Consider the following 13,239-nt stretch of genomic DNA (forward strand, 5'->3'; position numbering starts at 1 on the left):
CACCATTAAGGGCCTGTCCCACCAACATGCGATTGCATGCGTCTAGCGTGACCAAACGTGGTCGCTTTAGGCGTACGGCCTCGCGGGGCCGGTCCCACTTTGATCGGCGGAGGCGTATGGAGTTGTGCGGGGTTGGTCCTGACATCGCGTGGGGCTCCAAAAATCTTGCACTGTCTGAAAATTCCGCGAGCCAATGGCCTGTCGGCCCGCAGGCGCATTGAGGGCGTACGCAGCGTCTCAACGGCGTATGCAGTGTCCTGACGGCTTACGCCTAGCATGTGGCATTGCGCGGTGATGTCACCGCCCGGCGTGCCGTTGCGTGATGACGTCACCACCCGACGCCGTGCGCCGTCCAAATTCAGTCGACCCGCCTCCTGCCCAGCTGATTGGTGAGTTTGTGTAAAGTACGTCACGCGCGAACTTTGCGTGAACTTTCCGCGTATTTACTGCATACGTAGCGCGTATTTACCCCAAACTTAGCGTGAACTCGGCTTCCGTTTGGTCGTGCTAGACGCATGCAAGCGCATGCTGGTGGGACAGGCCCTTTATGTGCGCCGGAAGGAAGTGCAGATGCTGGTTTATACTAAAGATAAACACAGAGACTGAAGAAGGGTTCTGACCCAAATCATCACCTATCCATGTTCTCCAGAGATTTTGTCTGAGCCGCTGAGTTATTCCAGCATTTTGTGTCTATCTTCGTTTTATAACATTATCAAGATTGGTGCAGCAGTTATACCGAGCCCAGTTTTGATGCATCTAAGCCCCCTGCTTTTCCTCAACATGCTCACGCATGATAGTAACAACTCCTCCCCCTTTGCTGTCTCTGTTATGTATGAAGTTCTACTGGTGTTTAGTGATTTATTGCAGCTTTCCCCATCTGACGAAGGCCATGGATAGTTAATGCAGCGGCTGTTAAATAGCTTGCTATTGATGCTGACAATCTTCAGTTGTTGTATTTCAATTTTTTAGTTGAACCAAGAATGGTCATGAGTGATAGAAACAGAATTAGGCTCGGTATTACATTACTACGGCACCAATCTTGATAATATTATAAAACCAAGATAGACACAAAGTGCTGGAGTCTACTCCGTCATCAAGTCTACTCTGCCATTCAATCATGGCTGATCTATCTCTCCCTCCTAACCCCATTCTCCTGCCTTCTCGCCATAACCCCTGATACCTGTACTAATCAAGAATATATCTATCTCTGCCTTAAAAATATGCAGGCACGGAAATCGCTATCAAAATATGGGGGGGACCGGGGGACAGGGGAGACACACTCACACACACACGCGAGGCTTCGGAGGCTCAATCTAGCACTAAATGCAGCTCAACTCTGCTTGTCTCGCCGGGTTAACCTACAGCCCTGCCTGGACTGACGGGACACCAGCCTGGAGTCGTGGAGCTAGCGCTGCTTCTCCGCGCTGGCTGTAACCCTGGGCCATATTTCCCGTAAGTCCAGGCAGGGCTGTAGGTTGACCTGGCAGGACAGGCAGAGTTGAGCTGGGTTTCTGGTTTGTTTATCGCTGCTTCTCTGCACTGGCAATCGCTGCAAACCACCACAGCTCCTGTCTGACTCCCGACGTCTCTGGCCACCCCCGGGGGGGGCACTCGGGTGGGGACGTGGATGGTCCAGTGGTGGTTCGACAGCGATTGCAGTGCCAGAGACCGGGATATCGACCCTGGCTGTAGATGAGGCGCAGATCTGTGTCCAGGGCTGCCGACGGTGTTTTGGCACGTCTCCTTCTTCCAACCACCGCGCTCTATCCTCAGTCCCACCCCCCTAATTCAAGAGAGCATAATCAAACACAGGCTGGCAGGACTAGTGTGGATGGGACATGTTGGTGGGTGTGGGCAAGTTGGGCCAAAGGGCCACTTTCCATGCTATGGGGCGTTATGACTCTATAACTGTTTCTCGTTAATCCTTTGTTTGTATAATTCTTAATGCTGCAGAGGTGCTTGCTTATTGGAGTACAAACATATTAGGCGGCACAGTGCCGCAGCGGGTAATCTCAGCCTCACAGCGCCAGAGACATAGATTCCATCCTGCACTGGGGTGCTGTCTATGAGGAGTTTGCACGTTCTCCCTGATATCGATTAAAAACAAGAAAACTTTAGGCACTGTCTCAATGAGCAGATCAAATAAATGATTGCATTTTCAAGTAAAATATTCAGTTTAATATTACTCCCTTCTGGAATGTTGCTAAAATTAAAGAGGTTTGTTGACTGCAAAATATCAAGTTGCAGAACAAGCTAAATCCTCCACAGCCTGTAGTCGAAGCCATTGGTAGGAGCATTAGACTTGCCCCTGTAATTATGCAAAGTTCCTCTATTGTGTTGATGTAAATAGCAAGGATTGAATTCAATCAAATAATGATTGAATTCAGATATTTTAACAAGGGATCATCCCAAAGATTCCGAACCTTTGACGAAATAGCAAACATGCGCTGCTTCATAGAAGATAGAACAGTCCAACACAAGGAACAGTTAGTGGTGCAGTGGTTGAGCTGTTGCCTCACAGCGCCAGAGAGCCGGGTTCAATCCTGACCTTGGGTGCTGTCTGTGAGGATCTTGCATGTTCTCCCTGTGACCGCGTGGGTTTTTCTCCGGTTTCCTCCCACATTCCAAACACGTGTGGGTTTGTAGGTTAAGTGTTTAAGAAGGAACTGCAGATGCTGGAAAATCGAAGGTACACAAAAATGCTGCAGAAACGCAGCATCTATGGAGCGAAGGAAATAGGCAACGTTTCGGGCCGAAACCCCCAGTCTGAAGAAGGATTTTGGCCCGAAACGTTGCCTATTTCCTTCGCTCCTTAGATGCTGCTGTACCCGCTGAGTTTCTCCAGCATTTTTGTGTACCTTGGGTTTGCAGGTTAGTTGGATCCTGTAAATTGTCCCAAGTGTGTAGGTTAGAATCTGTGTGAATGGGTAATCGACGGCCACTATGGATTTGTTAGGCTGAAGGTCCTCTTTCCATACGGTATGTCTAAACTCATCTAAATCAAAAAGGAAAAGGCCCTTTGGTCTTTCCTCGCTCTCTATCACAACTAGCAGTTGTAGAAATGTCTAATCTATCTGTCCTACAGCACTTCCCCTTTACTTTCCCCACCCTTCCTCCCTGTCCATATATTCCCTATGCACCAATTTCCCTCCTTGTACATTCTTTCCTTTGGCTGCACAGTTTGCAACTCTCAATCAGTCTGTCACATCTTCTTCTTTCATCTCTGGCCCTTGTTCCGACCCTCAGCCATTCAACCCGCCCCCAGCCAGTGCCCTTGTATTACTTACATAGAAACATAGAAACATAGAAATTAGGTGCAGGACTAGGCCATTCGGCCCTTCGAGCCTGCACCGCCATTCAATATGATCATGGCTGATCATCCAACTCAGTATCCCGTACCTGCCTTCTCTCCATACCCCCTGATCCCCTTAGCCACAAGGGCCACATCTAACTCCCTCTTAAATATAGCCAATGAACTGGCCTCAACTACCCTCTGTGGCAGAGAGTTCTAGAGATTCACCACTCTCTGTGTGCAAAAAGTTCTCCTCATCTCGGTTTTAAAGGATTTCCCCCTTATCCTTAAGCTGTGAACTATGCTTTGTCCTGCCTCCCCCTCTCCCCCCCCCCCCCCCCCCCCCCCCCCCACCCCCCCCCCCCCCCCCCCCAACTTCCTACTTCCCATCTCACAATGTGAATGAATGAATGAATAATATTAATAATAATAATAATACATTTTATTTATGGGCGCCTTTCAAGAGTCTCAAGGACACCTTACAAAAATTTAGCAGGTAGAGGAAAAACATGTAAGGGGAATGAAATAAATAGTAGAGACATGACTAGTACACAAAGTAAAGACAGAATACAATTCAAAACACAATCGGAGGCAATTAATGCACAGATGAAAAGGGAGGGGGACGTGGGGCTAAGGATAGGCAGAGGTGAAGAGATGGGTCTTGAGGCGGGACTGGAAGATGGTGAGGGACACGGAATTGTGGATCAGTTGGGGGAGGGAGTTCCAGAGCCTGGGAGCTGCCCTGGAGAAGGCTCTGTCCCCAAAACTGCGGAGGTTGGACTTGTGGATGGAGACCGGCTGATGTGGATCTGAGGGACCGTGAGGGTTGGTAGGGGGAGAGGAGGTCAGTGAGATATGGGGGGGAGGGGGGGGGGGGGGGGGCAGATGGTGGAGGGCTTTGTAGGTGAGGACCAGGATTTTGTAGGTGATCCGGTGGGAGATGGGAAGCCAGTGAAGTTGTTTGAGGACTGGAGTGATGTGATGCCAGGATTTGGTGTGGGTGATGAGTCGGGCGGCTGCGTTCTGGACCAGTTGGATTCGGTTGATGTAGGTGGAGCTGATGCCAAGGAGAAGTGAGTTGCAATAGTCCAGTCGGGAGGAGATGAAGGCATGGATGAGTCTTTCAGCAGACCAGATTCAGATTCCGATCAGATCAGATTCAACTTTAATTGTCATTGTCAGTGTACAGTACAGAGACAACGAGATGCAGTTGTTCCACAACAGTTATCACACATTATCTGATTACGCACTTGTTTATTTATTTGTGAGAAATATCCAATTTCACTCTGGTTTATCACACTGTCACATCAGTACTTTATGGCCTTTTTAATAACGATTATGAAAATGATTTGGTCAAAGCTGGGATGACACACGAGTGGTCGGTGAGACCTCAGCGTCTCAGAACTTGACAACGTTTTTCCAGAGCTGATGATTTTTCAAGAAATGCAACAGTGCCTAAACATTTTCGAAACTTAACTGCCCATAAACTGCTCGAGGAACGGTTTGAGGTTCCGAGACGTTCCGTATTGATGTCAGCTTTGTGCTGTAACGAGCACATTTTTAATGCTAAGTTGTGAGCATAATTGATCATTTGGAAAATGAGCATACATTGGCTGAGAATGCAACGAAGCAACTAGCTTATTTACCACGTTGTGAGTTTACTCGGTAGAAATTGGGGTTAAACCCTCGTATTGTTTAACGTTTCCCTTGGGCAATCTGTATTAATTTTGCTGCTCCTCCCCACAGATGGAGACCGCTGGGAGCTGGCTTAATCTTAGTGCACAGGAAATTCAGCCTTTATTTATAGACCTGCAGTCGGATCTGGCGAATGGTTTAATGAAGATCTACGGGTGTTCAGAAGGTGCTTGGAATGGAGGATGCAGTCTGGTGATTAAGGGTCTAATCCCAAAGACCAGGCCAGAAATGTCTGTGAGGTTAGTCCATGCATGTGGTCCATCATCCTCTCAACCTTTCCAATCTGTATATCTGTCCAAATGGCTTTCTGAATTCGTAATTGTTTCCGCTTCTATAGCTTCCTCTAGCAACACATTCCAGGCATGGACTACCCTCTGAGAGAAAAAGTTGCCCCTGAGGCCCGTCTCTGAACAAGGGTCCCAACCCGAAACATCACACATCACACATCCAGGACAAGGGGTCACAGCTTAAGGATAAGGGGGAAATCCTATAAAACCGAGATGAGAAGAACTTTTTTCACACAGAGAGTGGTGAATCTCTGGAACTCTCTGCCGCAGAGGGTAGTCGAGGCCAGTTCATTGGCTATATTTAAGAGGGAGTCAGATGTGGCCCTTGTGGCTAAGGAGATCAGAGGGTATGGAGAGAAGGCAGGTACGGGATACTGAGTTGGATGATCAGCCATGATCATATTGAATGGCGGTGCAGGCTCGAAGGGCCTAATGGCTTACTCCTGCACCTAATTTCTATGTTTCTATGTTTCTATCACCCATCCATGTTCTCCAGGGATGTTTAGTTTAGCTTAGTTTATTGTCACGTGTACCAAGGTACAATGAAAAGCTTTGGTTGTGTGCTAACCAGTCAGCAGAAAGATACTACATCATTACAATCGAGCCATCCACAGTGTGCAAGAAATAACAATAAAAGGAATAATGTTTAGTGCAAATAAAGTCCAATAGATTCCGATCAAAGATAGTTCGACGGTCTCCAATGAGGTAGATAGTAGCCCAGTTGTTGGTAGCATGGTTTAGTTGCCTGATAACAGCTGGGATCCTGCCTGACCCACTCAGTTATTCCAGCATTTTGTGTCTTTCCTTGGTAAACTAGCATCTGCAGTTCCTTGATTCTACTTAAGTATTTTGCATCTTGTTTTAGACTCCTCTATCCTGGGGGAAAGACTGTGATCCCTCCCCCCCCCCACCCCTCCGGAGGTCTCCCCGAAAATGTGACACCTAGGTCAGGTGAGGCGGCTAATTTCGATCTCATCAGGACTTCCATGGCCTATCAACGGGATGAATTTGACCCCTGCAGCCGGGGCTCTGGAACTCCGTCCCGGCCGGAGCAGACAGATCCATTCCCAGAGCCCACTTCCGTTCCCATAGAGTTTGTGGGCTGGTATCTCAGCCACCCACGGCCGTGACCTCTGTTGGTCCAGCAACAGCATCACGGGCACATAGACTGAGACAAACACAGAGAGCTCATTGAAAAGATGAAAGGCCTGGATAGAGGATGTGGAGAGGATGTTTCCACTGGTGGGAGAGTCAGACCAGAGGGCACAACCTCAGAATAAAAGAAAGTATCTTTAGAATGGAAATGAGGAGTAAGTTCTTTAGTCAGAGGTTGGTGAATCTGGAATTCATTGCCACAGATGGCTGTGGAGGCCAAGTCATTGGATATTTTTAAGGCACGGATTGACAGATACTTAAGTAGTAAGGACCTGTATTCGCTATAGAAACTTAGAAACATAGAAACTAGGTGCAGGAGGAGGCCATTCGGCCCTTCGAGCCAGCACCGCCATTCATTGTGATCATGGCTGATCGTCCCCTATCAATAACCCGTGCCTGCCTTCTCCCCATATCCCTTGACTCCACTAGCCCCTAGAGCTCTATCTGACTCTCTCTTAAATCCATCCAGTGACTTGGCCTGTGGCAGGGAATTCCATAAATTCACAACTCTCTGGGTGAAAACGTTTTTTCTCACCTCAGTCTTAAATGACCTCGCCTTTATTCTAAGGCTGTGGCCCCTGGTTCTGGACTCGCCCAACATTGGGAATATTTTTCCTGCATCTACCTTGTCCAGTCCTTTTATAATTTGATATGTTTCTATAAGTTACCGCCTCATCCTTCTAAACTCCAGTGAACACAAGCCTAGTCTTTTCAATCTTTCCTCATATGCTATGACATCTTTTCATATTATTGACCATAACATTATGTAAATATCCTTCTTAATTGCCAGGAGATGAATTCAGACTCCAGGTTGTTTCCTTTCCTGGACTCGCACCAGTTTCTTCCCTCCCACTCCACCTACATTCTTTCCGCAGACTTCACAATTTGCAACTCGACAATTCTTTAGTCTCACAGCTTTTTCGTATCTCTGGACTTTGTTTAACCATCTGCCTATCAGCCCCCACCCCCTCCCCCTCAACACCTGTGTTCACTTATTACCTGCCACTCATCATCCTGCCCCTCCTCTCTTCCAACTTTCTTCCCGCCCAAAACAATCAGTCTGAAGAAACGTCCCGACCCGCAACGTCACCGATCCACGTTCTCCAGAGATGCTGCCTGACCCCGTTGAGTAACACCAGCGCTCTGTGACTTTATTTCCGCAGGTTATTTGGTTTAGAGATCCAGAGCCCTCCCAGAGTTTTTGTGGCTGTTATTTATAAGGTGGAAGATGACGCTAAAGTCAAGGTGAATCCAGAGCTATCGACATCTCCCCTGCCACAATGCAACTCTGGCAAGCTTTCCTCAGCTAATGGTACGTGACGTGGGAATAGATGTGCGTGTATGTAGCACTAAATTACTCGTAACAATAGTTACGTTTCATAAAAAAATCCGTACCCTTCATGTGCGTGTGTGTAGTAAGAATCGTAGTCATTGAATTGAATTGAATTGAATTTCCTTTATTGTCATTCAGACCTTACGGTCTGAACGAAATTTCGTGCCTGCAGTCATACATACAATAATAAACAACAATAAACACAAATTAACATCCACCACAGTGAGTCCTCCAAACACCTCCTCACTGTGGTGGAGGCAAAAATCTTAGGGCTGCAGTCTCTTCCCTCTTCTCCCTCTGCGCTGAGGCAATTCCCCACCGGGCGATGGTACAAACAGTCCCGCAGCTCACCGAACCCCGCGAACGGGCCGGTTCAAACACTGCGGCCCGGGGTGGTCGAAGCCGCCGCACCCCCAGTCCAGCACACGCAGCCGCCGGCCCGCGGCTGAACCCAAGACTCTGGACACCGCCGCCAGAACGTCGTCCCAGCCACCAGAGCACCGTCCCAGCCCCCGGACCGGATCGCCCTCACGTGAGTACCGTTCCACCCTCATACATCGTACAAACAAGCCATGTGGAATATCAAGAACATATCCTCACTCAAAGGCAGACAAAAATGCTGGAGAAACTCAGCGGGTGCAGCGAAGGAAATAGACAACGTTTCGGGCTGAAACCCAAGGGGTTTCGGCCCGAAACGTTGCCTATTTCCTTCGCTCCATAGATGCTGCTGCACCCGCTGAGTTTCTCCAGCACTTTTGTCTACCTTCGATTTTCCAGCATCTGTAGTTCCTTCTTAAACACATATCCTCACTCATCCCATTTCCAGCACTTTGGTTTTGTTTTATTATTGTCATGTGTAGTGAGATACTGGGGGGAAAAAACACAGTCAAATCATACTATACATGAGTACAATCAAGGCAAGTACAAGCACATCAGATCGTCCAAAGAGAACAGGACCAGAATGCAGAATATAGTGTTAAGGGCCTGACCCACGAGCATGCGACTCCATGCGGCAAACGCGACCTAAAGGGCGGGCCCCACCAGCATGCGCATGCATGCGGCAAGCGCGACCTAACGTGGTCGCTTGAACCGTACGGCCTCGCGGGGCAGGTCCCACTTCGATCGCCAGAGCAGTATGGAGTTGTGCGGAGCTGGTCCCGACATCGCGCGCTGCTCCGAAACATTGACCGTTCAAAAATTCTGCGTGGCAACGGCCTGCCGACCCACAGCCGCCCCGACGCCGTACGTCACTCGCGAACTTCCCGGGGACTTCGCTCGAACTTCATGTCACTCACTCGACCTCCGTGCGGCCCCCGCTTCTGGTTTGGTCGTGCGTGCCGCATGCAGGCGCGTGCTGGTGGGACCGGCCCTTTAAGTCGCGCTTGCCGCATGGAGTCACATGCTCGTGGGACAGACCTCTTACAGTTTCAGAGAAAGAGGATTTTTGAAAACGTGCAAGGGCTGCCGTGAGGTAGGTCGGGAGATCAGAATGACACCTTTAGCTTATGGGAGGACCATTCATAACACAAGGGAAGAGACTGTTCCTGAATTTGGTTGCACCTGCGTTTAAGCTTCTCTATCTTCTGTCTGATGGAAGACGGAATGACCGGGGTGTAAATGGTCCTTGATCATGTTGGCTGTTTTATCCACGCCAGCGTGAAGTATAGATGGAGTGCATGGTGGGGAGTTATGGACTAGGCTACATCTGCAACTTGCCAATTTCTTGTGGTGTTGGGCAGAGCAGCTCGCAAACCAAGCTGTGATGGAACCCAACAGTATGCTTCCTACAGTGCACCCATAGAAGTTGTTGGGAGACATGCCAAACCTTTTTGGCCTTTTGTGCTTTGGCAAGTTTGTTGCAAGGGAAGTGAGTGTATTTATGTATCTTGAGCTCTCCACTAAATTAAAGATCTTGGAATAATCTGTAGCCATGGCTGTTCACATAACTGATTGGAAACCTACCAAGGAGCCTTCCTCTCAGTACCTGAATTTTCTTTCCCACTGAAGAAAGAGAGCAGATGTCAACCAAACCTGTTTGTTACTGTATAACCACAATATTATTTCTTAATTCAGCGTCAGCTAGCATCTGTTGTGCTCATGCCATAATTTGGCAATGACAGAATCAGAATACAGTGGGTATGCTGTGGAATAGTGAGATCATGTGCTGTCTGCTTAGCTGCTGTGTTTGTTCTGCAGAATTGGTTCCAATGCAAACTGGGTTGCCTATGTTTTATTTTGTGTTTCCACATATTTGGCAGTTCTGACGAATATAATTAAAGTGTGTCTGGAGTAACTCAACGGGCTAGGAGAAAAAGGATGGTTGACGTTTCGGGTCGTTAGCAGTCTGAAGGAGGGTCCAGATTCGAAACGTCACCCATCTTTTTTCTGCAGAGATGCTGCCTGACCCGCTGAGTTGCTCCAGCGCTTTTTTCTTTTTTTTGTTGTTGTAAACCAGCATCTGCAGTTCCTTTTCGTCTATATATTATTCAAGATACACCTATATCTTAAGTGTACTTTCGATCCAAGTGTAAAAATGTTCTTTAATGATTGCTGTTCAGCCCATCGTCCAAGCACACAGTTTCTTGGCAATTCTGATACCACTACATCTTTTTTCCTATTAGCTTCATGAAGTTTGAGACGAATTCCAAGTCCCAATAAATGGTGATCTAATAACCACTAAACACATATTATGGACTTGTGGTGTATGTTTGTTCAGACTGTATTGGACACCAAGAAGGGTAGTAGCTGGGAGTTTGCGGGGAGTGACTTGGAAGCGTGATTTATTACGCTTGCATTTGCCAGCAAACTTTATGTTGTTTGTCTGTGATTTTTGGAGAGCCACAATGGACTGCAGGAATGGAAAAGTAACCATTTAAGTGAAAGAATCTCCACTGGGACATATAATTAAACCAGGAAGTACAACAGAGTAAAAACTGGGGGAGCTCAGTGGGTCCAACAGTGTCTGTGGAGGGAATGTACAAACAACCTTTCGGGTTGGAACCCTTCTTCAGACTCTGGAGTGGAGGGGAAGGGAGGGAGGATAAAAGCTCTAAATGAGTCATAGAGTCATACAACATGGTAACAGGTACTTCAGCCCAGCTTGCCCACACCAACCAACATGTCCCATCTACACCAGTCCCACCTGCTTGTGTTTGGCCCATACTCCTCTAAACCTTTCCTAAACATGTACTTGTCCGCATGTTTCTTAAACGTAGCCACAGTACCTGCCTCAAATACCTCCTCCTGTAGCACGTTCCCGACACCAACCACCCTTTGTGTGTTATCGCTCAGGCTCCTGTTAAATCTTTCCCCCCTCATCTTAAACCTATGTCTTCTAGTTCTTGATTCCCCTACTCTGGGCAAGAGACTCTGTGCATTTACCCAATCGATCATGCCTTGCTTATTTTGTACGCCTCTATAAGATCACCCCTCATCCTCTTGCACACCAAGGAATTACTGGCAGATGGCCACAGTGACAAAGGCTAGAGGTGACCCGCTGAGTTCCTCCAGCACATTGTCTTTTGCTGAGGATTCCTGCATCTACAGTTCCTTGTGTGTCCAAGAAGGATAGAATACCTCAACATGTAATATGCAGAGAAAGGATAATAAATGAAAGGAATTAAGATAACGGATAATATATTTTTACTTTTGTATAAATACGGGAAAATGGCCTGATTCTGCTGCAATGTGTTGTGGACATGACACAGTTCTGGCACTGTGGGGAAAAAAAATTACTCATGTAAAGTACATTTTCAGCATGAGATGAATTCATCTTGAAGGGATGTGGCCTTTACAGGCAACTCCTGCATTATGGTCATCCGAGCTATGGAAATTTGCTGAATTTGCAGAATTCAAAGATCACCACTATAAAAATTTGAGGTGCAGCATAAAATTTGCTCTCAGAATCTGTGATTAAAAAGTAAACGAATAAATGACTTTTTTTTAAGCTAGTGTTTCCTGACGTGTCACAGATGATGCCCAGTTGTGATTTGGAAAATCGCAATATGGGACATTTTCTGGAAATGCAAAACAAACCCTGTGGTTTTGCTGCCATGTTTAATGAGTTTTGAAAGGACAATCACTGTCGCAATGTCAAAGTTTGTTTCTTAAAAGCAGACGACAACAGCAAAGTTTTTCAGCCTGTTATGCCCGATCCTGTATGTTAGTAACAAACCTTTGCGATCCTGGCTACTCTCTCTAGTAGCAAATTGACAACACAGTCTTTTCAATACACTGTCTTTATAATAGACATTAGCGACAAAACCTTTGTAATCTTCCGTGCCCAATCACTACAGCTTTTTACAATTTGTGTACTAAATAAGTAGTCGGTGATTGGATAGACATGGGAATACTTTGGATAAGAGTGACAGAAAGACAGCTGTACTATACATGTGAGAGAGAGAGGAGAGAGAGAGAGAGAGAGAGAGAGAGAGAGAGAGAGAGTGAGACCATTATGCTACACTACTCCCTTTGTTAATTTTATCTTCTCACTCCAACAAGAAGAACAACTCCACTTTGTAAACTATATTAGATTTGACTATGAGCTCTTTCCTTCCATCCTGCCGACTAAAAAGGCGGCAGCTGATCCCGGAGCTACAGACCGAGCTGAAACAGATGAAACATGTGCTCACCAATGCGAAGTCTGTAAATGATCATCGCGTTTCCATCACACATCAGCTGAAGGAGAGCAATTGGGTTGTGGAGTTGCAAAGCCTTGATTTTGGAGTGCAACTCAGTTACAGAACTGGATTGAGGTCAATCCCAGCCGGTATTAAAGTGAGGAGCTGAGTTGGGATGGATCAGACAGACAGGCAGCATTGATGGAGGTGGAAGAAGAATGCTGCTTTCACACACTGATGGACAACTTGGGAGAAATAACCTCTTTACAGATCAGGAGGAAGTGCAAAGCCTTTGGTCACAACTCTATCATGTGACCAAGGGTCTAGAGAGAGAGAGAGAGAGAGAGAGAGAGAGAGAAGCTGAACATTTTGAAACAGATGAACCTCTTGAGAGAGATTATACATAACCGTGACCAGGAATACAATGACTCAGACCTGGTGGGTAATCAGTGTGATGACAATCAGGACATTGATGAGGATGGCAACGATGGCGTTTCTGATGAGAAGGACAATTGCCGTTTTGTTCCCAACCCTGACCAGATCGATGCCGATGATGACGGCAGAGGAGACATCCCAGGTATCTATGACATGTGCCCCGAGACCAGAGCCGTCAGACTGACCTGAGGAAGGTCCAAAGGGGACGATGCAGATTGATCCTAACTGGGTAGCGCGCAACAAGGGCAGGGAGTTACTGCAGACCGCCAACTCTGACTCTGGCCTTGCTGTCAGATTCGATGATCAACGTCATCAACTTCAGTGGCACCTTCAACATCAACACAGACTGCAATCTATTCAGGCTTTGTCTTTGTCTTCCAGTCCTGCAGCCGCTTCTATGTGGTTATGTGAAAGCAGGTCACC

General features: G+C 47.2%; 1 protein-coding gene across 1 annotated transcript in view; it reads left to right on the forward strand.

Moving 5' to 3' along the window:
* Window positions 1-13,239, forward strand: part of engase (endo-beta-N-acetylglucosaminidase) — a 48,069-nt gene that overhangs the window by 25,025 nt on the left and 9,805 nt on the right. Inside the window, exons 9-10 of the mRNA XM_055654187.1 lie at window positions 5,039-5,226; window positions 7,593-7,741. Of these exons, the coding sequence (XP_055510162.1) occupies window positions 5,039-5,226; window positions 7,593-7,741 (337 nt within the window). The remainder of the gene's footprint in view (window positions 1-5,038; window positions 5,227-7,592; window positions 7,742-13,239) is intronic.

Source organism: Leucoraja erinacea, chromosome 23 (genome assembly GCF_028641065.1).
Source record: "Leucoraja erinacea ecotype New England chromosome 23, Leri_hhj_1, whole genome shotgun sequence".
Classification (NCBI taxonomy): Eukaryota; Metazoa; Chordata; class Chondrichthyes; order Rajiformes; family Rajidae; genus Leucoraja; species Leucoraja erinaceus.